Here is a 23,751-nt window from a genome sequence, read left to right as displayed (position 1 = left end):
AAATATCCATAAGTAGATAATTTTAAAGCACTGTGGGATCTTCTAAACTTGGAATAGCCTGTATTGTTTTAAATAAAACATCTTAGATTCAGCAATACTGAAACATTTATCATTTGAGAAATACCGTATTGTGTATTCCCCTAGACAAATAATTCATTTAAAGTAAAAGATGTTTCTCCCCAAGTGATGTCCCAGAGTTTCCCCCTTAGTGAAATCCTCAGATATACAGTAGTCTGCAATTCCATGTACAGACATACCTCATCTTATTGCACTTTGCAGACACTGCAATTTTTTTTTAAACATACTGAAGGTTTGTGGCAACCCTGCGTCTAGCAAGTCTATCAGAGCCATTTCTCCAACAACATTTGCTCACTTCATGCCTCGGTGTCACATTTTGGTAATTCTCACAATATTTCAGTCTTTTTCATTGTTATTATATTTGTTATGGTGATCTGTGATCAGTGATCTTTGATGTTACTATTGCAAAAAGATGACTCACTGAAGGCTCACATGATGGTTAATATTTTTAAACAATCAAGTATTTTAAAATTAAGGTATTTAATTTTACATTAAATTTATTTAAATTTACGTTAAATTTTACAATAAACAATTTACATTGTTTATTTTAAGACATAATGCTATTGCACACTTAATAGACGACAGTACGGTGTAAACATTGATTTTCATATGCAACGGGAAACCAAAAAATTCATGTGATTCACTTTATTGTAATACTTGCTTTATTGTGGTGGTCTGGAACTGACCGGCAATATCTCCGAGGTATGCCTGTATATTTGAGGAAAAGCACCCTTTCTTCCTTCGATTTTTGCTTGACTGCAATGAATACGACCAAAACATCTCTTTGTGATACAGGTTTACAAGTTATAGCCTATGTGATCAAAGGCCAGTTAAGAAACTAAGACAACGAGAGCTGGACAGAATGTTTCTGTGTCACTCTAGTTTCACAGAAACAACATTCCTCTGTAACTAATAAATGCCAAAATGAAACACACCCAACTTTATGTAGGAAAACAAAACCCCAAGAGTGGAAGGCTGGTCTCTAACCTGTGGCCTCACCTGCCGAAGCAGTTCTTGCTGCTTCAGTCGCAGTCTCTCTTTCTCCATCTGCAACTGCTGCAGCCGCATCTGTTGCTGCTGGTTGGAATTGCCACCACCCATGACTCCTCCCTGAGGGCTCTGGGGGGCCAGGGGTGGTGGCTGTTTCACTGGAGCACTCTGACTGATTCTCTGGTTCATGGCTGAAATGAAACAGAAGATCTATCCTAAAAAACTAGCAAAGAAAAAGGATATTTAGTTATTCAAAAGCAACTGGGGATATTCAACATAGCCTTTTCTATAGTAAGACTAGAAATAACCTAAAAATCCACCCATAGTACAATGGTTACATTAATTTATTATTATTGTAGTCATCTTTGTCGTTATCCTAGGATGCAAGGCAGCCATAAGAGAAAAGAAACAAGCAACTCTAATAGGCAGTGACATGGAACAGTCTAAGACATACTAAGTTAAAAGCATAGTACAGAATAGATAGTATTAAAAAAAAGGGGGCAGGTGGAATATATATTACATGCATATCCAGAGAATCTGAATTGAAGGACAGCCAAGAAGCAATTAACATCTGTTGGTTCTGGACCTGGGGAACTGGATGACTAAAGGACCGAGTTCAAGAGAGACACTTTTTATAACTTTTCAAGTTTGAATAATGTGAATACATTGCTTATTATAAAATATAGTATATATTTAATTAAAAATAAATCTCTCTAACTGAGACAAAGCATTCTAAGCAGTAAAGCTCATCAAGATTATTAATCTTTAAATATAACTCTAATAAATCAAGTAGATGAAATGATCTGATGCATGCTCATAATAAATTAAGCCTACAAGAATCTGGATGGGACTTCCCTGATGGTGTAGTGGTTAAGAATCCTCCTGCCGGACTTCCCTGGTGGCACAGTGGTTAAGAATCCGCCTGCCAATGCAGGGAACACAGGTTCGAGCCCTGGTCCGGGAAGATCCCACATGCCGCAGAGCAACTAAGCCCGTGTGCCACAACTACTGAGCCTGCGCTCTAGAGCCCACGAGCCACAAATACTGAGCCTGTGAGCCACAACTACTGAAGCCACGTGCCTAGAGCCCGTGCTCTGCAACAAGAGAAGCCACTGCAAGGAGATGTCCGTGCACCACAACGAAGAGTAGCCCCTGCTCGCCGCAACTAGAGAAAGCCTGAGCGCAGCAACGAGGACCCAATGCAGCATCAATCAATCAATTAATCAATCAATAAATTAAAAAAAAAAAAAAAAAAAGAATCGGCCTGCCAATTCAGGGGACGTGGATTTGATCACTGGTCCAGGAAGATCCCACATGCAGCAGAGTAACTAAGCCCATGCGCCACAACTACTGAGCCTGCGCTCTAGAGCCCACGAGCCACAACTACTGAGTCCGCGAGACACAACTACTGAAGCCCGTGTGCCTAGAGCCTGTACTCTGGAACAAGAGAAGCCACTGCAAGGAGATGCCCGTGCACCGCAACGAAGAGTAGCCCCCGCTCACCGCAACTAGAGAAAGCCTGAGCACAGCAATGAGGACCCAACGCAGCCCAAAATAAATAAATAAATAAATAAGTTAATTAACTAATTAAAAAAAAAAAAAAAGAATCCGCCTGCCAATGCAGGGGACACGGGTTTGATCCCTGGTCCGGGAAGATCCCACATGCCGTGGAGTAACTAAGCCCGTGTGCCACAACTACTAGCCTGCGCTCTAGAGCCCGCGAGCCACAACTACTGAAGCTCGCGTGCCTCGAGCCTGTGTTCTGCAACAAGAGAAGCCACCACAATGAGAAGCCTGCACACTGCAATGAAGAGTAGCCCCCGCTCACTGCAACTAGAGAAAGCCTGCACACAGCAAGGAAGACCCAATGCAGCCAAAAATAAATAAATACATAAACAAACAAATAAATAAATTTATTTAAAAAAAAAAGAATCTGGATGGCATAGATTGGTCTCATTCAACAGTTCAGGTAGTCATTGTTATTTTTTTAGTTGAACATATAATATACCATTTGACAATTAGAAACAGACTGGATTCCTACACTAGTGAATTTCTGTCACTGATACAACATTGACCAAACTGTGGATTGTGGTAACCCTGGTGAACAGATGGAAGTTTTATTATGTGAAAATGGCAATAAGAATGATGTATCACCTTTTCAGACACATATTCAACTTTTTAAGGTGAAATTTCAGGTCATTGTTTCTACTAAATGTTTAATACATACTGACCAAAGAAAACCTCTGGCCCAAATGACTTCACAAACACTCGAGGAAGAAATAACACTAAACTTATACAACCTTTTCCAGAGAACAGCAAAGAAGGAAACTCCACAACACCTTTGAGACCAGCATAACCCTAATACCTTACAAGGACATTAAAACAAAGAAAAATTACAGATCACGTTCTCTCATGAACCTTGCTGCCAAAATCTGAAATGACATTCACTGACAGCTCTCATGACATACTAGCTCCCAGCCAAATGGCAAACTCCTTCTGGTGATTTTTCACGTGTCCTCTGTTGAAGCCACAGAGGCTGCTTGGTAAATGCCAACTTTTCTTGGAGGCTACTTGACCAAACCTCCCCAGCCTTCCCCAGAGTCTGCCATCTGCATTAAGAATCATCTTCTTTCAGGGCACACTGCCCTGGGACATTTGTTTACTGACATTTCTCACCTGATTGTAATTTTTTATTTACAAATTTGTATCTTCTCTTAGACTGGAGTGCCATAGGAGTGGGGAGAGTATCCTAATTGTGTATATATTCTCAGTGCCTAGTCCAGCATCTTTGCACAAAACTTGTGCTGAAAAAAACACTGTAATGTTTCTAAGTCAGTTAAGTATTCACTGAGGCAGAAATTTAACTATTTAATATATGATAATATAGAAATCCTACCAATTTTCCCTTAGACTGACCAACTCTTCCATGAGGCAGCATAACATTGATATAGAACCAAGGATATTAGAAGAAAGGAAAATTACAGACCAACTCTCTCCTAGAACACCTTGGTTCAATTCAACCTACTGAGATATTTATATAAGGTGATGGTATTTTTGTTCTTACTCTTCCCCTCAATTTTTTCTGTATTTCTTTTTCTAACTTCTTGAGTTGAACTTACTTAGTTTAAGTCTTTTCTTAGAGCATTTAAGTCAATAAATTTACCTTTAAGTACAGTTTTTCCTGCATGTCATACAGTTGAAATAGTATGTAAAATTCATGATTGTTCTACCCCAAATATCTGTAATTTCTATTGTGATTTCCATTTAACTCATGAGTTAATTAGGAGTACACTTTTATACTCTCAAGCATACATTTAAATTTTTAAAAATAATTTCCATAAATAGAGAAGCAGAAAAAATAATATAGATTATGAATCCTCATGTAGTCATCATCCAGGTTCCCAATGATCAATACATAACCAATTCTGTTTTACATCTATTCTCATCGACTTTTCCCTCAATTATTTTCAAGCAAATAATACAGCATTTCATCCATAAATAATCACACTATGTATCATTTGGGTTTTTGCTTAGATTCTTAGATCTTATAACTATATTTTCTGTCTGATGCTGAAAAATTTGCTTCCAATAACATTAATATGTATTATCCTTCTATACATATGCAAGTATTTCAAAATAACATACAACCGACTATTAAAGTTATGATCAACAAAATGATTATTAAAAGTTTGGTCCTTAAGATATTTCATTAGGTGTATCCAGCCAAATCACTGTGGTTAAGTGTCATCTGAAATAATTCTTCTCTGTGTGACTCGGCCAACTCAATATACAGGCTCACTTGTGGCGATGTGCTTCTGAATTTCAGACACTGGCTTTACTTGCCACTCCCCACTGCCCCTAGCAGTTTGTTTATTCCGTTTTTAAAAATCAAAGCAAACACACAAGATACGGTAGCATACCATACCATTCTTAGATATATGGTGGCATACTCTTAATACTTAACTTCATTTTGCCTTTTTGCTAATAACATATCCTTGAGACTACTCCAAAGCAGTATATAGAGGTTCCCCCCACCACCCCATTTTCTTTTAAAAATAGCATAGTATTTCATTCAACTAATTTCCTGTTAGGTACCACAGTTTCAATTATAACCTATATGTTTAATAGCTGGTAGAGCAAGCCATATTTTTTTTGAAGCTAACTTTTTATTACTGGGATCTAATTTTATTGCTTTGTGGTTAAAAGAATCTGGTCTGTATACTGATTCTTGAAATTTGTGACTTGACATGTGGTCAATCCTTGCTTTCGTACCAGGTCAGGGCCAGCCGGCTGCAGGCCTGGCTTTCACCATTGAGAGTGTTTCATGTATCTCTCTTTCTTTGTTCTTAACACTTTGAGTTCCTGATATCCTGACTGGCTGACTGGTCCCTCGCCCTGCCCTTGCTCACTGCTTTGTGTGGTTTTGTTTTCTGACCAACAGAGATTTTTTTTTAAATTTATGATCCCAGTTAAGTCTTTCTGGTTATCTCTTTTAAATGTTTTGTCTGGCATAGCAGAGAAGGGATGTCAAAAAAAACATGACTCGCTGCTTCATATTGTTCAAAGCCTTATTAATCTCTTTTATGGCCAAAAAAAAAAAATCATATTTATAAAATGTCTTTACAAAGAATAAATGGCTAAAACCTCAATAATTATGGTTTATAGTTAGTATTTTACAGGGGAATGGATAGAAAAAAAGCCAAAAAATTTTAATGGCTAAGATTTGCCAATCAATAACCTCATTTAATACAATTGCTTATACCTTCCTGTCACCAACATTATTAGATGCACAATTGACAGGCCTCATAGTATGATATAAAAAATATGGCCTTTAGAGTCAAACAAACCATGATTAGAGTTGGGCACACCAGTTCATAGTTCATCTAATCCTCAGTTTCCTCAGCTATACCTGCGGACATTAACATCACCCTTTTGGATCACTGTGGGGCTTATAAGTAATATGTAAAGTATCTATTATAGTCCTGGAATACAACAGATGCTTTAAAAATGTTAGCCTCCTCCCTTTTCCAAATAGTTCTTTCTAAACTTTAAGATTACCAGTCCTGCAGATAATCATCTTGGCTTGAATTCCCATACCTTCCCTCCCCCATCCTTCCACTTCACCATGCCACTCACTGTTTCTAAGTATTCTATGATTCATAAAGACATGCATATTTATCTTTCCTGTAAGATCTAAACAGAAAAAAATAGGTGGGGGAGTTTGAGCCTTAGCCTAACCTCCCTAGGGATCCTTCTCTTTTGGTGAACATGTTCTTGGCATTCCCAGAGGGCACTCAACATATTTATTTTCCCAAAGAGATGTTTTCATACATTGTGTTATGTCAGGTTCAATCATACGAGTTAAATATGAATTGGGGGACTGATCTGAGTATCTATCACATATGGTGAACATCTCACAAACTGAGGCCTAGTGCAAACAACTACTGGGGAAAAAATGTTTTCCATTCCAAGCAGTTAAATAAATTAAAAAATTTTAAAAACTGCTGGGAAATAACCCATTAGTAAGTGTTGAAATGATAAAATATGATTGACTTCAAAACAGATTCTAGAGCTATACAATGTTAAATATTTCATCTACTAAGAAACATTTTTAAAAAAGCTCTTGAGCTTTCCATACTGGATTTTTATTAAGTAATATAGCATTTAACAAGTTAATGTAAATATTTACTCCTTGTGAAAACTAATTGGACAATAACAGTACTGCATGAAAATAAACAGGTAAATATCCTCTGCTTCCCACCAGTTTCTCAGAATTAGATACCATTAGCAGTAATCATTAATGACAGTGACCACTGCTGATGGCACACTCAATTGGTTGGGAAGGTCTTTTTCAAATCTAAGCTTATCTGACTATTAAAAACCACAGAAAGCGAAAAATAGGGTATCAAAAGATGGAGTAAGAACTCCACAGAATTAAACAGAAATTTGCACAAAATACGCAATAGAAATAGTCTCTCTGGCTAATAATGCTGAGCACTTTTGGCTGTGTTTACCTAAATGCTGTTACCTATGGATACAAGCAGTGCTACAAGTTTCCATATAAAGAGCTCACTTAAATGACCAATTCAAACAACTGTGTTTATCTACTGAAGCTGGGATTTCTTCTCTTCAGAAGCATCCTGTTCTTTACCTTCTATCTCAAGCATTTCAACAAAGCACAGAGCAGTGCACCCACATGGGGTGCAGCAGAGACCTCACAAGCAGGCAAGAAACAAAACAGGCTTTGTTTCCTGGGGGAAGGGGGCAGGGCAGCTGAAAAAGAAAAGAACTGCATTACCACCTTCTTCCCCTCCATGACCAACTACCAAAATCCCAATGTTTCCAGTTTTAACAAAATTTCTAAAAGGTAAAGGAGAAAACAAATCCCTAAAATATGACAAATTTTTTTTAAAAATGCTATATTTTAAATTCAGCGTCTGCTGCCTGGACTATGAAATAGTAACTATTTCAAGTTTTTCTTAACCAATCAGTCCTGACAGCTTTATGGTAGCAAATCATACACTCAGCAATTACTGAAAAATAAGAGACCACCTTCTCAAAAACAAAGGAGGTCATCACCAGGGGTTCTTTCCAGATTTTATTCTAAACATCTGAATTTTCAAACTTCAGACAAATTTTAGATTTGCATAATTTGTATCTTCAACCTTGGAATATTACAAAGTACTACAGATGTCGTAATCAATCACAGACTTCGAGATAATAAATTCAATCCTAGTAACCTCATTAAGTGTAAATTTAAAATTAGAAATTTTTTTTGAACTTTTAAAACATTAACTCACATCAAATCTCCCACAACACAAGAAAGCACCTTTTTACTTTGTCTAATATTTTATCAAGTTTCAGATATTACATGGTTACATGTTAGAATGGCTATATTAGTTTGTTTATAACATTTAGAAACAAATTTTAGGTTTTTCCCATACCTACAAGGGTACTTAAGACTGTAAAATTGTAGGCTTATTAAAAGAAATGAATGCTTTTCTAAAAACACAAACTAACAGGCCAACTCTGCCAGTCTTAAAACAGTAAAAACAAAACACAAAACACCCACTGCTAGCTAAGTATTTCAATATGACCTAGGGGATTGAATTGTCTACAAAAAGTTGCTACTAACTGGCACAGTAATTTATGTATTTAAATATAAAATGATGGTTTTTTCAGTGAAAATTACTTACTATTTGATTCACACTGAAAATCTGTCTCTTGCAAAAGGAGCAAAAGGCCAGGGTCCTAATCTCATGACTGAATATACCTTTTTATTATCAATATGCAAAAGACATCTCCCAACACTCAATTAAGCTATACCTAGATGATAACACCATGCCCAGGAATGACTTTTTAAAAAAAGTTATACTGAGATATTTCACCCCTTTGGTAATTTTAATATATTCATAGAATTGTATAACCATCACCACTATCTAATTTCAGAACACTTTCATCATCCCCAAAAGAAACCCTGTATCCTTTAGCAGTACACGTCCTATTGCCCCTCCCCCAGTCCCTGGTAACCATTAATCTACTTTCTGTTTCTTTGGATTTGCCTATTCTGAACATGTCATATATATGGAATCAATTTTGTGACTGGCTTGTTTCACTTAATATGCTTTCCAGATTCATCCATGTTACAGTATGTATCAGCATTTTATTCCTTTTTATTACCAAATAATATTCCATTGTACAGATATGCTACATTTTGTTAGTCTGGTAATCAACTGATGGATATCTGTGTAATGTTTGGCTACAAACATTCAAATGTGCAGGTTTTTGTGTGCACATATGGTTTCCTTTCTTGGGCAATATATATCTAGGAATGGAATTGCTGGGTCATATGGTAACTATATGTTTAACTTTTTGAGGAACTGCCAAACTGTTTTCTAAAGTGGCTGCATCATTTTTCAATCACATCAGCAATGTATGAGGGTTCCAACTGCTCCATATTCTGGTCAACACTTGTTAATGCCTGTCTTTCATTTTAGCCATCTTACTGAGAATAAAGTGGCATCTCATTGTGGTTTTGCTTTGTATGATGTGGTTACAGTTAACCTCCTCTAAAACTCTACCCCAGGTCTTACCATAGGCAAAGTAATCTCTCCCTCCCACACTCTGTACTTCTCTCCCTTACCAAGCATCAACCTCCAGGCCCCCCAATCTGGGTTAAAGTATTTTAATCTTTAAACTGTTCAAAAATATCAATAACATCTTTTTTTTAGGTCAATTCGACACTGTCTTCCTTCAACCACCTATCAAAAGTCTGGCATGAAAATTTATTATAATGGTATTTTTCAAACAATACAATTGAGAATGGAGCTTAAAAAACATTCAACAGGACATTTTCTCCTCATCACCTCATTAAGCAGTTTGGGGCAGGACACAGGAGTTGCTAAATGAGGTGAGGAGGAGAAGGGAGAAAGCGGTCTAACTAGCCTTCAGCTCTCTCTGTCCCCTGGATATAACTGTGTTTTTTCCCTCTACTATGAAAATAAAGTTTAAAGGCTAGTTTGGAGAGAAAGTACAGATAATGAATCTATTAGTCTAAAGAGAAGGGGAATAACATTTTAAAATCTACCTGCCACCTTGAATTCATGTTAGATTAATGAGTAAACAGTTCCATTAATAGCTTTATTCCTAATTACATATAATGTATTACTATTAATCCTCTTGCCCTAGTGGAATTTATAATTTAGAAGAGATGAATCCGAGTTCTGACTGATAAGCACAAAAACTGGCCCTTTTATATAGTGTAGAGCTTGACTGGCTTCTTCTTACCTTTTAATGTCCCTCACAGCACCTTATTTATTATCCCTCATTGTACTTAACACATTTTATAATAATTATTTATTTTGTAGCCGACAACCCCCTGCCCGCCTGCTAGCATAGTACCTGGTACATAACTGGCATTCATCTGTTGAATGAGTAAATAAATACTCAAATAGTTTCTATCCCTAGTTAGTAGGATGCTATTAGTAATACACAGGAGAATCTCCAAGCTGAAGCAAGTCCAGAATGAGTTCTGAAGCGACCTCAGCAACCAGGGTAGCAGAACAACAAGAGTATAAAACAATGCAAAGAATATGAACCACTCTCTTCTAAATCATTCCAATTTATTTCAGCAGAAATCTATTTGACTTTTCCCTCAAGAAGTCTATAATCTCTTTTTCTGTTTCTTATAACTGACTCTCTGGGTTGTCACAAAAAGTGACATCACCAAATGGCTCTCTTCTCCAGCACATTTTATAAGATACTTGCTATTAATGCAGAGTTGATACAAATATAACTTGAAACATAGTTTTCTTTTAAAAATGAATTAAGTTTTCTTGTGTTTGATGTGAGGGGCTTGAGTAACACAAATAAACCATTAATTTAAATTATCATTCAGTGACTTTAAGTTTTAAAAATTCTATATGAAAAACTCATTATGTAAACAAAGAAAAACATCTCTTCACTGTATAATTATTTGTATCATTGAACCATCGTCAAGTAGAAACTACGCATTAATTTAACTTCATTAACATGTATGTCTATTCACCCTTGGCAAGTAGGAGAGACTGCATACCATGATTGATAAACTATTTTGACACCATCCTCCTGACTGTAACATTAAAAAAAAAAAAAAAAAAACTAAACTGCAAACCTCAAATATTGAACTAATTTTGATATTCTATAACCTTACGTATTAAAATGTTCATTTCAGTTAGCGTCTGTTTTTTAAGTAAAAAAAAAAAAATGTAGTGACAGCAAAAATGAGTAACAATCTCCAACAGTATGTTTTAAAGAGGACTTCACTAAGCACATGGCCTAGAATTATACTTCAAATCAGCTTACATCAGGCTTCCTAACATGGTAACTTTATGAGAGTTCTAAATTTTAGAAACAAAGCATACCAAAAATGCATCATCTTTAAGGCAGTAAAGCATGCATGTTTAAACTCCTGTATGTGTCAGAGCTTGATAGCGCGGACAAAACTTACCTATTCCATCTAGCGCTGCCCATCCCCCATCAGATTTGTTTGCCTGGGCATACCCACCATGTGATAAGGCTTATCTTTAAAGGTTGAAAGATTTCCTGGTCTCCTCTTCAAAAGTAATTCCCAGCTGTGACCAGAGGGCCAAAAGCTAAACTTAAGTGGTGCAATAAATAGTTCAAAAATATCTCTGAAACCTCAGTGCACTCAAATCCATAAAGCTATTGAGAAGTAACCTTAAGCAAGGATCCAAAGCAGTCACTGAAGAATTCATAATCTAGCATATTGTATTAAATTAATTAAGGACTGGAAATATTCTTAAAAGCATCTAGTATATGAATCCAATTAAGTCAAGAGAAGTCAGGTATCTTTCTGAATGAGTTGGTTACACTGTTGATACCAGAAGAACTTGGGTCTCTTGATTCCCAATTGAGTAGGTAAATTTTTCTACAACACAATTTAATTCATTTGAATTCACATGTAGAAAAGAGGATGCTAGCTAACTTCTTCTAATGGATTTTTGGAGGGCATATAAAATGTCAGGTCAGAGCAATGTCATAACTATTTTTCTCACTGGATAATGTACATTTAAAAACTACATTGAGTATCACATTTAAAGAGGCATCCAGAGAAGGGAAGTAAACCGGTAAAAAACTCAGAACTCTTAATGCATAAAAAAACTGGAGAAACCACAGTTAAAAGAGAACACTCTGGGATTAGAAATGTATTCACAAATCTGAAGGGAAGTAAATTTCTGAGTAATAAAGGGACACATATTTTCTGGTCATTAGAACCTTCCTTAAACAGAATGGACTGCCTTCTAACGCGGTAAGCTCCTAGTCAAGGGAAAGGGAAAGGTCAAAGGTGAGGCTGGAAGGTAATCTCTTAAGGATATGGTAGAGGTGAGGCATGATAATTCATCTAGATGGCTTCACCTCTGTAATTGGAAACTCATTACCTTTGGGTAATTTCCTCAAGATGAGGCACAATACAATATATAAGTAAATGCTTCAACCATTGTCATCTTCCTCCCTCTAAAATTTCTGTGTGTTAGTATTGGTGACTAAGGTGTGCTTCTGAAAAGATTAACTGCATGTAATCTAAATTTCTTTAAAATTCTGGGTGTCAAAAGATCAAGTCCAGATTCTAGTTCTGTCACTTAACTATATAACCGTGGGTAAGTCACAATTTCCCTAGATCTCAGAGAAACTCAGATTTGGGGCAAAATCCCTACCTCTACCAGTATTTTTTTAAAAATATATGTTGGTGGCTTGGGGAGTCACAAGGACTGGGTGGCACTATGGCATTTAGTGGGCAACAGTCAGGGATGTTGAATGTTCTTCAGTGCCCAGGATACACCCTCCCTCCTCCTTTGAGAAATGTTGATTAGAAGAATTACAAATTCCTTTTCAGGGTCAAATTGTATGAGGTTTATTTGTTTTAAGAAGTTTTAGTTAGCAACAGCTCTATTTACCCAAAACACACTGAAACATCTTTTTCTCCCTACCCTAAGTAGTTAATATAATTCACAACCAAATACTGACATTTTAGGATCACCAGGCAAGATTTAAAAGAGGGTAAGGAAAACAAAACAAAAAAACAAACAAAGAACTTGTTTTTAATGCACGAATATAAAGAGACTTGCTTCAATAAAATTCAAATGATTTGATGTTGGTATTCTAGGTACCCAAGACTCCATTCATGGAGTTACAGATTTAGTTTCTACAGCCTTTAGTGTTTTATCCTACCTCTACTAGAACAGACTTAGGTACATTTAGGTACATTTTCATCAAAAGTAAAATATTACTTATAACAGCTATCAGAAATATTTAGTCTTCAAGGAAAAAGGTTAATGAATGTCTAAACAGTTAAAAAATTTAACAGACCTTTAATTATTGATGCAAAATATTTAACTTTGATAAGAAAGATGTGCTGAACAACTTTTGGCTTTTGACTTAATAGCAAGTTTTGGGAAACTTTGAAACCAAGGACCAAAATCAACACCTAGGTTTTAATTAGCTGTGACATTTCCATGCACAGAATTTCTATGCACAGAATTGTTGATAGTAATTATAAAGGATATTCTGAATTTGCCAACTAGGTTGTTTATTACCTCCTTTAAGTCTCAAAAGATACACCTTTTAATCCAAATCTCTAGTTCCAGTTATTTTATTTACACCAAACGTGTTTTTAATTCCAGTGGTACCATCAGCACTTATTTCCAGAAACACAGATTCTAACACTACTTATTATGTCCTTTTATATAAACAGGGACAACAACATTACATAAAAGATCAGTTCATTGACCATTAGTATTCTGGAATAGATTTTTCATTCTGAAAAACAGGAATTATAATTTTTGTGTATGTTTTCATTAGGGCTTTTACTGGAAAATATTCAAATGGCTATTATTATGTAAAACAGTAAATAATTTTACAACATACAAGAAAATATTTCAACCTGAGACTCTTCATGTTTGTAAGTATAAAATCTCTAGGAAAAAGAGTGTTAATAAGAAATAATTTAATGACCTGCATAATACTCAAGCATCAACTTTCTTTAATACAGTGTAAAAACATTCCTGATATGATTCCTTAAAAACAAATAAAAGCCCTCCTTTTTTCGAAGTCAGTAAATATCAGCTAATTCTTACTGGCACTGGATGTCACTTCATGATTTGTTACAAATTACTAATCAATGCTGTAAAATAATATAAATGTCAACGATATATAGTTTTTAGGGAGGGGAAAGATAAGGGTATGGGATTAAGAGATACAAACTACTATGTATAAAACAAACAACAAGAATACATTGTACAGCACAGGGAAATAGTCATTATCCTATAATAACTTTAAATGGAGTATAAGCTTTAAAAATGTTGACTCACTGCTATACACCTGAAACTAATATTGTAAGTCAACGTAAAATAAAAACTCCAATAAAATTTTTTTTAAAGATACATAGTTTTTAAATGTTAAAGAATAAAAAATCAGATAAAAAAGAAACAATGCATAACTAATTATTTAATTTCCTGAATTTATATTACATGGATAATTTATTAACTTCATGTGGGATGTGAATTATTCTAAATATAATTATTCTAAAGCATCTGATAAAGAACAGAAATATAAAAGAGGCTGGTGTTTGAAGGAGGTGAGTGATAAAGTCAAGCTTATCAGATGTAAAGTGTATCTTCTACTCTAAAATGTCAAAAGACATAGGTCAACTTGACTTAAGGTAAAAAATGGTAAATACTTTCATATAGATTTGGGGAATACAGGAAAACAAATTTCACAACCATGAAGGCAATAACCTGTCATTTGTTGGTGTCTGCATGGTTCAAAGGGTCAGAAAGGGGATAGTCTATATTTTTTTGGCAGATAAAATGCAATCCACCATAGAACTTCAGATTTCAAGGAAAACTCCTTCAAATTCAGCAGCTAACAGCTTGTCTCTATTTGCTGTCACTCTGGATCAGAGAAATCCACACTTTTTTTTTTTCCCTTTCCTGCTCCCCTTCAGTTACACTTGAGCTCTCTGACTGAAAAGGTCTGGAACAGATTAAAAGTCGGGCCTCAAAATAAAAAGCTTTGGCATGTTGTCAAGCCTGTCTGGAATACACATACACAGTGGGCCCAAAAAGGGAAACTAAACGCAGTAAGAGTATTTTATGAAAACTTTTCTTGGCATAGCTAACTGTACGCCGTGTGTACATATGTGTTGAAGGTGGGAGGGAGATTATCATTATTTTTTTTTGGTATTTTCTCCCATTTAAAGCAAAAGACCAAGCTGTGGGTGTAATTAATGAATCTACTTAAGCTCACAGCCAAGTTGTTTTATTTCATTTTTTATTAACTGAAAATACTTAAAAAAAAAAAAAAGCTTTGTTCCAATTGCTGATTTCTACAGTTAGCTAAGAGTTAATCATCATTTTTCATAATCTCGTGTAGAGGGAAAAAAATCCCACAGTACCATTTTTTAAAATTTCCAAAACATGGACAAGCAGAATTCATTAACGATGATTTAAGGAAACATGTCTGTTATCGTTCTAGTCCATACAAATGGCAACATTTATTAAATTCTCTACCTTACTTGGTTTCCTGTTTCAACCACAAGGGCTTATTCAAGCATTAAATAGAATCTGAAGTTGCAAATTATTAACATGCCACATTACTTTTTTAACACTCAAATAGGTCTTGAAACTCAAAAGGCTATAGCATTTAAGCCAAACCGGATATCTGTCAAAATGACAGTCTCTGCCCTGATCCCACCTTTGACTTTACTTGAATAGGGGATTCAATCAGTTCATAAAGCTGACCAATCAGTGAGCTTGGGGCAAACCCAAATGTTGGGGTTTTAAAAAGGTATACATATAGATATAGGAGAACTGCTCAGAACGTTCCTGACGGGGAAGTTATTTTACCCAACCAGCTCTGGATAGAGTTTTTCTTTCTCTTTTTCCCCCAGGACTGTGTTTTGATGGCATTCACAGAGTTAATTCCTTTTTCCCATAAGGGCCCCACAGTTGTTGTTAGGTCAACCCCTGTAAAGCTTCAAAGGTTCCGAGTTCCCTCAGTCTGACCTACTCAGTGATCTGCACATTGTTTTCATTTAGCTGCATCCAGTCCAAGACGAAAGCTTTAAAACCACAATGATCTGCTCCTTTTTAAATACATTTTTCCATGGCTTTGGAAAAATGTCTCAGAAACCCAACTGAAGAAACTGAAAACAGTGAAAAAAATATGTGTAAAAAGGCCCTAAAGAGCTTGTATACTATTATCAAAATATGCACATTCGGGAGGGGAGTATTTCTTTGTGCAAATGGTGATTTTTGTCATTTGATTTGGAGGGAAATATGGCTTTTTTTGGGTTTGTTTCCCAAATGAAAAACAAAGGAAAAACCCCCTTTACTTAAAAAGGGGGGGGGGGCAGAAGCGAAGAGAAGGAAAAAAAGGCTTTCATTGGTCTATCTCTAGGGTGACAGGGGTACCCACCCTCCCTTAGGATAGAAAACATTATAATACCCTGGCACAGGATGGTACTCATTGCTCTCTTAAGTTAAGCATAAGCAGACACCACGTTACTGACAAAAGTTGATATCCCAGGTTTTAGATGAAGCGACAGACTGATTATTTCTGTGGCTAGAAAGATCATTTTAAACACGATCACTGTGTTTCCCAAAAATGTGAAAGGAACAGTGAGTCTGGTTAGTAAACCACCACAACATTCCTCCAACCCCATCCCAAGAAGTCCAAGCTAAAAAGCTGATTTAGACCTGAATTTCTCAAGTTTAAAGTGAAAGGTATAAAAACAGTACTTGGATAAGTTGGATGGGCAGTCATTTTTTAAAATTATAAAGCAGTGCAATTTAATTTAAATGTACCTTCCCAAATTCACATACCAAAAAACAGTAATCAAAAATATCTAAAAAGATTTTGAGATGAACCTTTACCAAAACGAGGGTCAAGCCTGGGGTCTAGCCAAGAGGTGGTCTTGTTCTTATGGTTTATATAGTATATTTCTCCATCCTGAGTCATGGCTTGTTCCCATCCATCAGGAAGAGGACCTATAAATACAGAAAAAAAATCACGGTTGGTTTTTAACTTGGTGCATCTAAAAAAAAAAAAAAAAGTGGGAGGGGTGCTAATTTAAAAAGAAAACACATCCTGACATAAAACAACTCATTAATGCAGAATTAACAATGTGTTCAGAGAAGAAAGGTAAACCTGTATACTTGATTCTTCTCCACTAAAAGGAAATTACCCAATAATAAAATCTACACTCCCAAAGACACAGATGTAAAAAAGGTCAGATTTTCGGAAAATGCTCTGGAAGTCATGACCCAAATAACTGTTATTAGTGTTAATATATGACATGGAGTGCTGCAGCTCAGGGACCATCCCCCAATCCAGTCAGTTTTGGGACAGTACCTTCGTAGAGACCCCAAAAGGTTCTTTAATAAGGAATATATGCAAGTGTTCTCAGAGTACCTACAGTATCATAAACATTCTGCTTAATATAAAGCACAGTTTAGCTAAGCCTGCCAAGTACCATTTATTTCCATTATTTATGTGACTGACTCACACCAAGAAAACTATAATAGAGAAAACATGGTTCAAAAAAGCTTATTCTTAAGCAGCCTGGAAGTTGCTAGGAGGTGGGGATTGTGCCTAGAAGTTTAAGTTTGTCAGAGACACGGGAAGGGGGCAGAGTAAACACCAAAACTGCTGGAAGGCAAATTTCTCAGGAAGAAAAAGAGAAGTGGTACAAATTTCAAAGCTACAGAGTGAGGAAGTAATACCTGGGAGATAGGGCTAAAGAATATAGAAAGTATAAGAAGATTATTCTATCTTTATGAGGGTAGGGAGGCTAGACAGTTGCTTTTAAGAGGTAATAGCAATGAAAAGAGAGGCCCAGTGTAAACTACTAAATTCAGGCAGATTTCCTCCTTGTCTCTCCCACTCCCCCGCTTCCACTTCCCACTCCCACCAGGACTCAGGAAAGGCAAAGGTAAATTGGGAGAGTCTGAGTAAATGCCTAAAATTTTCCATCTGTGGAGCAACACGAATTGACTGCTTACTGTGTGCCAATCACTGTGCTAAGTATATTAGGTATGTTAACTCGTTTAATCCTTACAATGACCAAGGACATAAGCAGTAAGTAGTACTATCTCCATTCTAATGGGGAAACTGAGGCACAGAGTGGTATAGTCGGTATATCACAAAGCTAGTGTCAGAGATGATACTCAAACTTAGCAGCCTAATTCCTGAGCCATTTTCCTCATAACAACACTTCTTTTTATTCACCTCCCACATCCAAGGTCAGAGCCTAAGTATGCTTCCTGTGCAAAAATGGAACAAGTTCCTTCTTTCTATACTGGCAGTCCAACACAGCCTTAAGAGTAACGCTGAAAGAGTAACTTTGGTTAAACAGACCGCTCACGCAGGCGCATGGGACCCAAGGCCCTAATTCTAGGCCAGTTTCGTTTGTATTAGGAAGAGACCAATTTGCTACTATAGTATCATCAAAGATCTACTTTGATGGGGTCAAAATCCTGTTAGGGAATGCAGGCATGTGGAACTGGAGTGTTCTGTACTCCTAGACAGGCCACAGGGGGAAGACCCTTCTCCAGTCCCGAATATGGAATTCTGCACACAATGCTAACCATGTCCAGAGTTGGACTTTGCTGCAGAAATCCCGTGTTTACTAAAAAGTGAATGGGAAGCAGACTTGTTTGACACATATAAATCAAACCAACCACTTTTCTCAGCAGCCTTCAGTGTCACTTTGGGTTCTATTTCCGCACTAGGAAGACAGAACTTCCAGAACTGAATATTAAGGGTTTGTTACTGACTTTAATTGCGAAGGTGGCTCAATTGTAAAATGCTTCTGAAAAACAAGTAATTAAAATTCTAACTTCCTAAGATATCATGATGATGAACAAGTCAACAGAAGTCACTGGATGCCTTTGGAAGCATCAACCCAATGGCCCTAACAGACCTCATTATAGCCTCCAAACCTGCCTCCTGAGTAAATGGATTCCCTACTTTTTTTGTTTTAAAACAATATCACTCTCTACCTTTGTTGTCTGAGTTAGAACCAAGAACAGTATCTGGGATACAAATCAACTTTCCCTTTCTGCTCCACCCACCCCATGCTGTAGACTCCACTTACACTCTCATTGATCTGTTGCAGTCCGTCTCTAAGAATTCAACCATCAATAATTTTCAGCTCTTTTTCGTAACCACTACAGACCTTTGTTCCTTGGTGTCTGACTTCTTATTTCCTCTCCTCATTCCAGTGTCTCCTATCAAACAGCCACCAGGGTTTTCTTCTTAAAATACTACCCAATCAACATTTATATGTTACTCACTGACTTTAAAAACGTTTCCCTTGCTCTCTACCATCAAAAGGAAAATGCCAGCTGGACTCATTTCTTAATAAGTCTTCTTCACACACCCAACCCTCACTCTGCTCCCCAAGTTCTCACAAAATCATGCCATCTCCTTGTATGTACTATTCGTGTTATCACAGACAGCCTTCTGCCCCATCTCTTATAAACTCTTATTCAACTTAAAAGAGAAAGCTCAGATGTCACCTCTTTGATTCAGCCTTCCCTGATTACCCCACATAAAATCATTAACTTCCTCTTCTACTCTGTATTAACGTTTTAACAGATAGAGCTGCATTTACTTGCTTACATGTCTGCCTTCCTGACAATGACCAGGCCACTTATCTTTTAACTCATGTCCAGTATCTGAGTAATTGCTCACTAGATATTCAATGGAAGAATGAATATCCTGCCTTCTAATACTTTGAACTTTCTATAAACAAGCTTAAAATCATATAGTACATATATGGGGTTGGCCAAAAAGTTCATTTGGGTTTTCCCGTAAGATGTATATGGAAGATAAATATCACAAATATATCAAAAACTTCAAATTGTCTATGCATTCACACACTGACATGAGCCACAAACATTCCTTCACAGGGACTATACTCAGTAGCCTACCACAGAACGAGATTTTGTCAAAAACTATAAAACTTTTCATACAAAATCGTATTTATATATTTATAATTCATATACATGCCCTATCTGTGATTTTAAAAAAAATAAAAGCTACACACTGTATAGACACTCTTAACTCATAGCTGTAGGCAACATTTTTGGATGGAATTTCTCCCCCAATAAAATCAATGGCATATTTTATGTACATGAAGGCTAAACTGCATAAAGACAGCTTCAGTTTCCCAGATATGCATCTCCTTTTAGGGCAGGTTTATAAATTTAAAAAGGCAAGAGAAATGTACACCTCAGAATCACTTTCTTAGCTACAAGAGTTGTCATGTAATTTCTGTGAAGTTTCTGATACATGCATTTATGTAATACTGGTATTGAAGGCAGTAAAGCAATATATACTTTTAATGTCATGGCCTAATAAAGGCTTCATTGTCATTCCAATCTGATTCTTGATATAGTGATTCATAACTTCTCTAAAAATTCAAATTTCAATGGGACACTGTGTTAAAGAGACTCTAAATAGATTTCTTAAAATATTTCCCTGAAATATCCTTTACATAAGACAAATTTCACTAACATTAGATTAAGTAAAAAGGGAAAAAAAAGAATTAAATATGGCACAAGATGTTACAGAAAAACCCAAAACAACTTTTTTCAATTAATAAGCTTATAAACAGAATATATGAATGACGTTATTAATCCAGTGTTTTTTGCACCTTAAACCTTTTGTTCATAAGTGTATTCACTTTTACAGTTCATTTGAAATTTTTAAAAAATGTTTAAGTTTTGTAGAAATGCATAATGGAAAAAGTGAAAGTTTCTTGTAATCTATTCCCCGGGGGAAAAACTGAACAACTTTAGTTTTGTGCACATTTTGTAACACACATGCATAACCACTGATGTCATGCTCTACCTGAACCATACTTGCTGTATTCACTTTATATTACAGACATCTTTTCTTAACACAACACATAAGTCTCTCTCATTCTTTTTAATGGCTTCACAGATCTTACTGCACAGATGTATTAGAATTCATTTATCCCTTTTCCCAGTGTTACATAGAGTTGTTTCTAAATTTTTTTTGCTGTTATAAATAATAGTGCAATGCACAACCTCTGGGGGGCAGCAATGGCAGCAGCACCTCTACCACTAACTAGCTCCATTACTACCATCACACACCATGTTCTTATCCATATCATACAGATGAAACACAGTTACATTCAGACAGATCACTTGTCCAAGGTAAACAATAAAGTAAGCTTCCCTAAGGTAAAGATTTAAACCCAGGCAGTCCGACTTCAGAGCTTCTGCTTTTAAACCATACAACACGCTGCTTCCCAAAGATATAAATACATTCCCCAAAACTTAGGCAGGTGTTTCCATACATTAAATTTGCAAACAATCAAAAACAAAGCTCTAACTAATTTTAGACATGAGGATATAAAGGAGAGCCAAGCCCGGTATACAAATAAAGAGCATAGTGATTTCTGCCTATTTTCTCATCATATTTCTAATTAAAGAATTAAATAATGTACATATGAAATAGAATAATTACTATATAATTAATTTTATAAGCACTCAAATTGATACCAAATATACATACTAAACACAAAAGAATGCTTTTATATTCACTTATGTTGTTCATTTAACATTGGATAAAAATTTAATGTTGTGTGTAAAGAGATGGTCTAAAATAGAATGTCCTCTTTATAAAAAAAAGAAAGCTACTACTGATAAAGGCAAAGGAGTAGAGGAGGAAAGATTACCTTTAAACAGCTTTGCACCACAATTGAATTCTCAGTAATAGAAAAAAGAAAACTGAAAAGAAACAAATCTTCTATCTTAAATGTGAACTAAATAAACAACAATCGATCTGGGCTTTATTCACACACAAAAAGAATTTTCAGTTAAATGCTCTCTCTTTAGAAGAAATTTGGTGACCTGATAATGCAGGTTTCTATGTCATTATGTTAAACTAAGCTAACTGCCGAATAACCATAAGAAGCTGAGAAAGCAAGAGTGATATATTTTCTGAATCATCAAGCTGCACAGGCTACTGAAAGTTTGATGCAAGCATCTGTTTGGGCTAGCGCTGGAATGGAGTAAGGTTAGTAAGTCTAAGGGGAAATCTAGGCTTCTCACAAAACTAGATTTATAATAAGAGGAGACTACAGGGACAGATCAAAATAAATGTAGAATGCCTTTGAGTTCAATTTACGTCTTGATTTTAGTGTCATAAATATTCTAACTTCTCCAAGAAGGAGTATATAAAATGAAGCAAACAGAAGTAGCAATATTTTATTTACTTAAGATAAATACAAGCTGAGCCCCATCCCTAGAATTTGTGACTCGGTAGGTTTGGGGTTGGGCCTGAAAATTCCCAGGTGATGCTGACGCTGCTGGTCTAAGGAACACACTTTTGAGAAACACTGACCTAAAAATAACTACTTAGAATCCTTTGGCTGGTATAGAACTGTTTCTTGAATTTATGTAACTTGTATAAAACTATAATTATTCACTGTTAGGCATAATGGGCAGTTCAGAGGCCAAACTATCAAGCACTACGTGTCTGAGAATGGCACATAGCCACATCTGCTAGAATAAGAAGATGAGGCAAATGGCTCAACAGCTATGAGGATAAATAAAGTCTTCTTTTTTTAAAAAACTGAAATGGCTCAAGCAACTATCATGGAGAAGTAGACCAAAATACACTATCTTGTTTGTCCTCTAATAACCAGATGGAAATGAAGAGTAGGACTCTGGAGGCAAGTAAACTGATGTGATCCATGGGAATTACTACTTGTAACTTAGCTTTAAACCATTTTTAGCTGAGAACTCTTCACTTTCTCAATTCAAATGAAGAGTCCTCTCTCTGTGCTGGCAAAATATTTTCTTTATTACCTAATGCCATAAAACTTATCACACAGTATTATTTATTTATATGCATTTTCTTCCAGGCTAGACTGTGAAATACCTAACACAGGAGTGTATATTTTACATTTTTCTATTTTACTGTCGAGTAGAATGCCTACTACTCAGAAAGGGCAGGAATTTACATGTTGGCTGACATTAATGTAATCAAAACAAAATTCAATTAAAATTCTTTATTTATGCTTGTAAGAGAAAAATATCCTGTTTCATCCTCTCCACGTAAGTTCAATTTCTCCATTATTTGGTAACACTTAAATTGAAGGCACAGGGATATAGCAAATTCTTTTATTCAGTTAAGTATTTATTGAGCCACTACTATATTCAGGCACTAATCTAGACCCCTGGACATAGAGAGATAAGCAAAACAGTTCCTGTTTCATGGAATTTATGTTCTAGCCAGGAAGACAGACAGATATGTATAGTACGATGTTGGCTAACGATAAGTGCAGTGGGAAAAAACAAAAAACAAAATGAGTGCAAAAACAACAAACAAACCAGCATGAGTGCAAAAACAAAACAAAAACAAACAACAAAAACAAAAACAAAAACCTGGAAATGGTCTTTTAAAAATGTGGACTAAGAAGGGCCAAACTGAGAAAGTGACCTTAAAGCTGAGACTCTAACACAATGCAAGCCAGCATGTGGTGATCTCGGGCATGAGCATTCCAGTCAGGGGAAACAGTGAGGAGGCCAGTATGAAGGGGGTAGAATAAGCAAGGAATGAGGTATGGTGATTCACTTTGTTTTTATGATCCAGACTTGATCAGAAAACCTCTCAGCATTTTAACCAGTAAATAATTGAATGGGTTATACCTAAAGGGGACCGCCAATACTAAAGGATAATAACAATTTCTCCAAACTCATGGACAACCTCTAAACATGTGAGAGTGGGCAATAAACATTTTCATCCCAGATTATGCTTACATACACTAGAGGTAAGCCCTTTGACATGGGAAAGATATGGAGTTTTCCAAGGCTGGGTTATCATGCCTAACCACCACATCAAAGTCTTTTGGAAAAAGGAGAAAAAAAATAAGCCCTGGATCAAGAAGGTAAAGAGAAAGAGGTCATCATTTTAATAAGATGTAAAGAGGGTGAGAAATTTGAATTAGGACAAGCAAGAGAGAGCGGTAGGCTGTAATTAAAGTAATTCATAAATCAGAATTACTTACCCTTGGGGGAAATATATTTTTATGTAGGATTTACTACTACTGGTTGAATGATAACTACTATAACAAATACTAACTTC

General features: G+C 35.9%; 1 protein-coding gene across 12 annotated transcripts in view; it reads right to left on the bottom strand.

The window, feature by feature from the left end:
* YAP1 (Yes1 associated transcriptional regulator) overlaps positions 1-23,751 on the bottom strand; it is a 108,452-nt gene that overhangs the window by 21,055 nt on the left and 63,646 nt on the right. For 2 of the 12 annotated variants that reach the window (XM_082339952.1, XM_082339959.1), the window contains exons 4-5: positions 16,497-16,616; positions 1,066-1,259 (exon numbers count right to left, since the gene is read on the bottom strand). In XM_082339952.1, coding sequence (XP_082196078.1) covers positions 1,066-1,259; positions 16,497-16,616 — 314 coding nt within the window. The remainder of the gene's footprint in view (positions 1-1,065; positions 1,260-16,496; positions 16,617-23,751) is intronic. The other 10 variants (XM_082339957.1, XM_082339961.1, XM_082339956.1 and 7 more) reach the window with 5 other exon arrangements.

This window comes from Balaenoptera borealis (genome assembly GCF_965194805.1).
Source record: "Balaenoptera borealis genome assembly, chromosome: 11".
Taxonomy (NCBI): Eukaryota; Metazoa; Chordata; class Mammalia; order Artiodactyla; family Balaenopteridae; genus Balaenoptera; species Balaenoptera borealis.
This window is presented reverse-complemented; position numbering and strand designations above follow the sequence as displayed.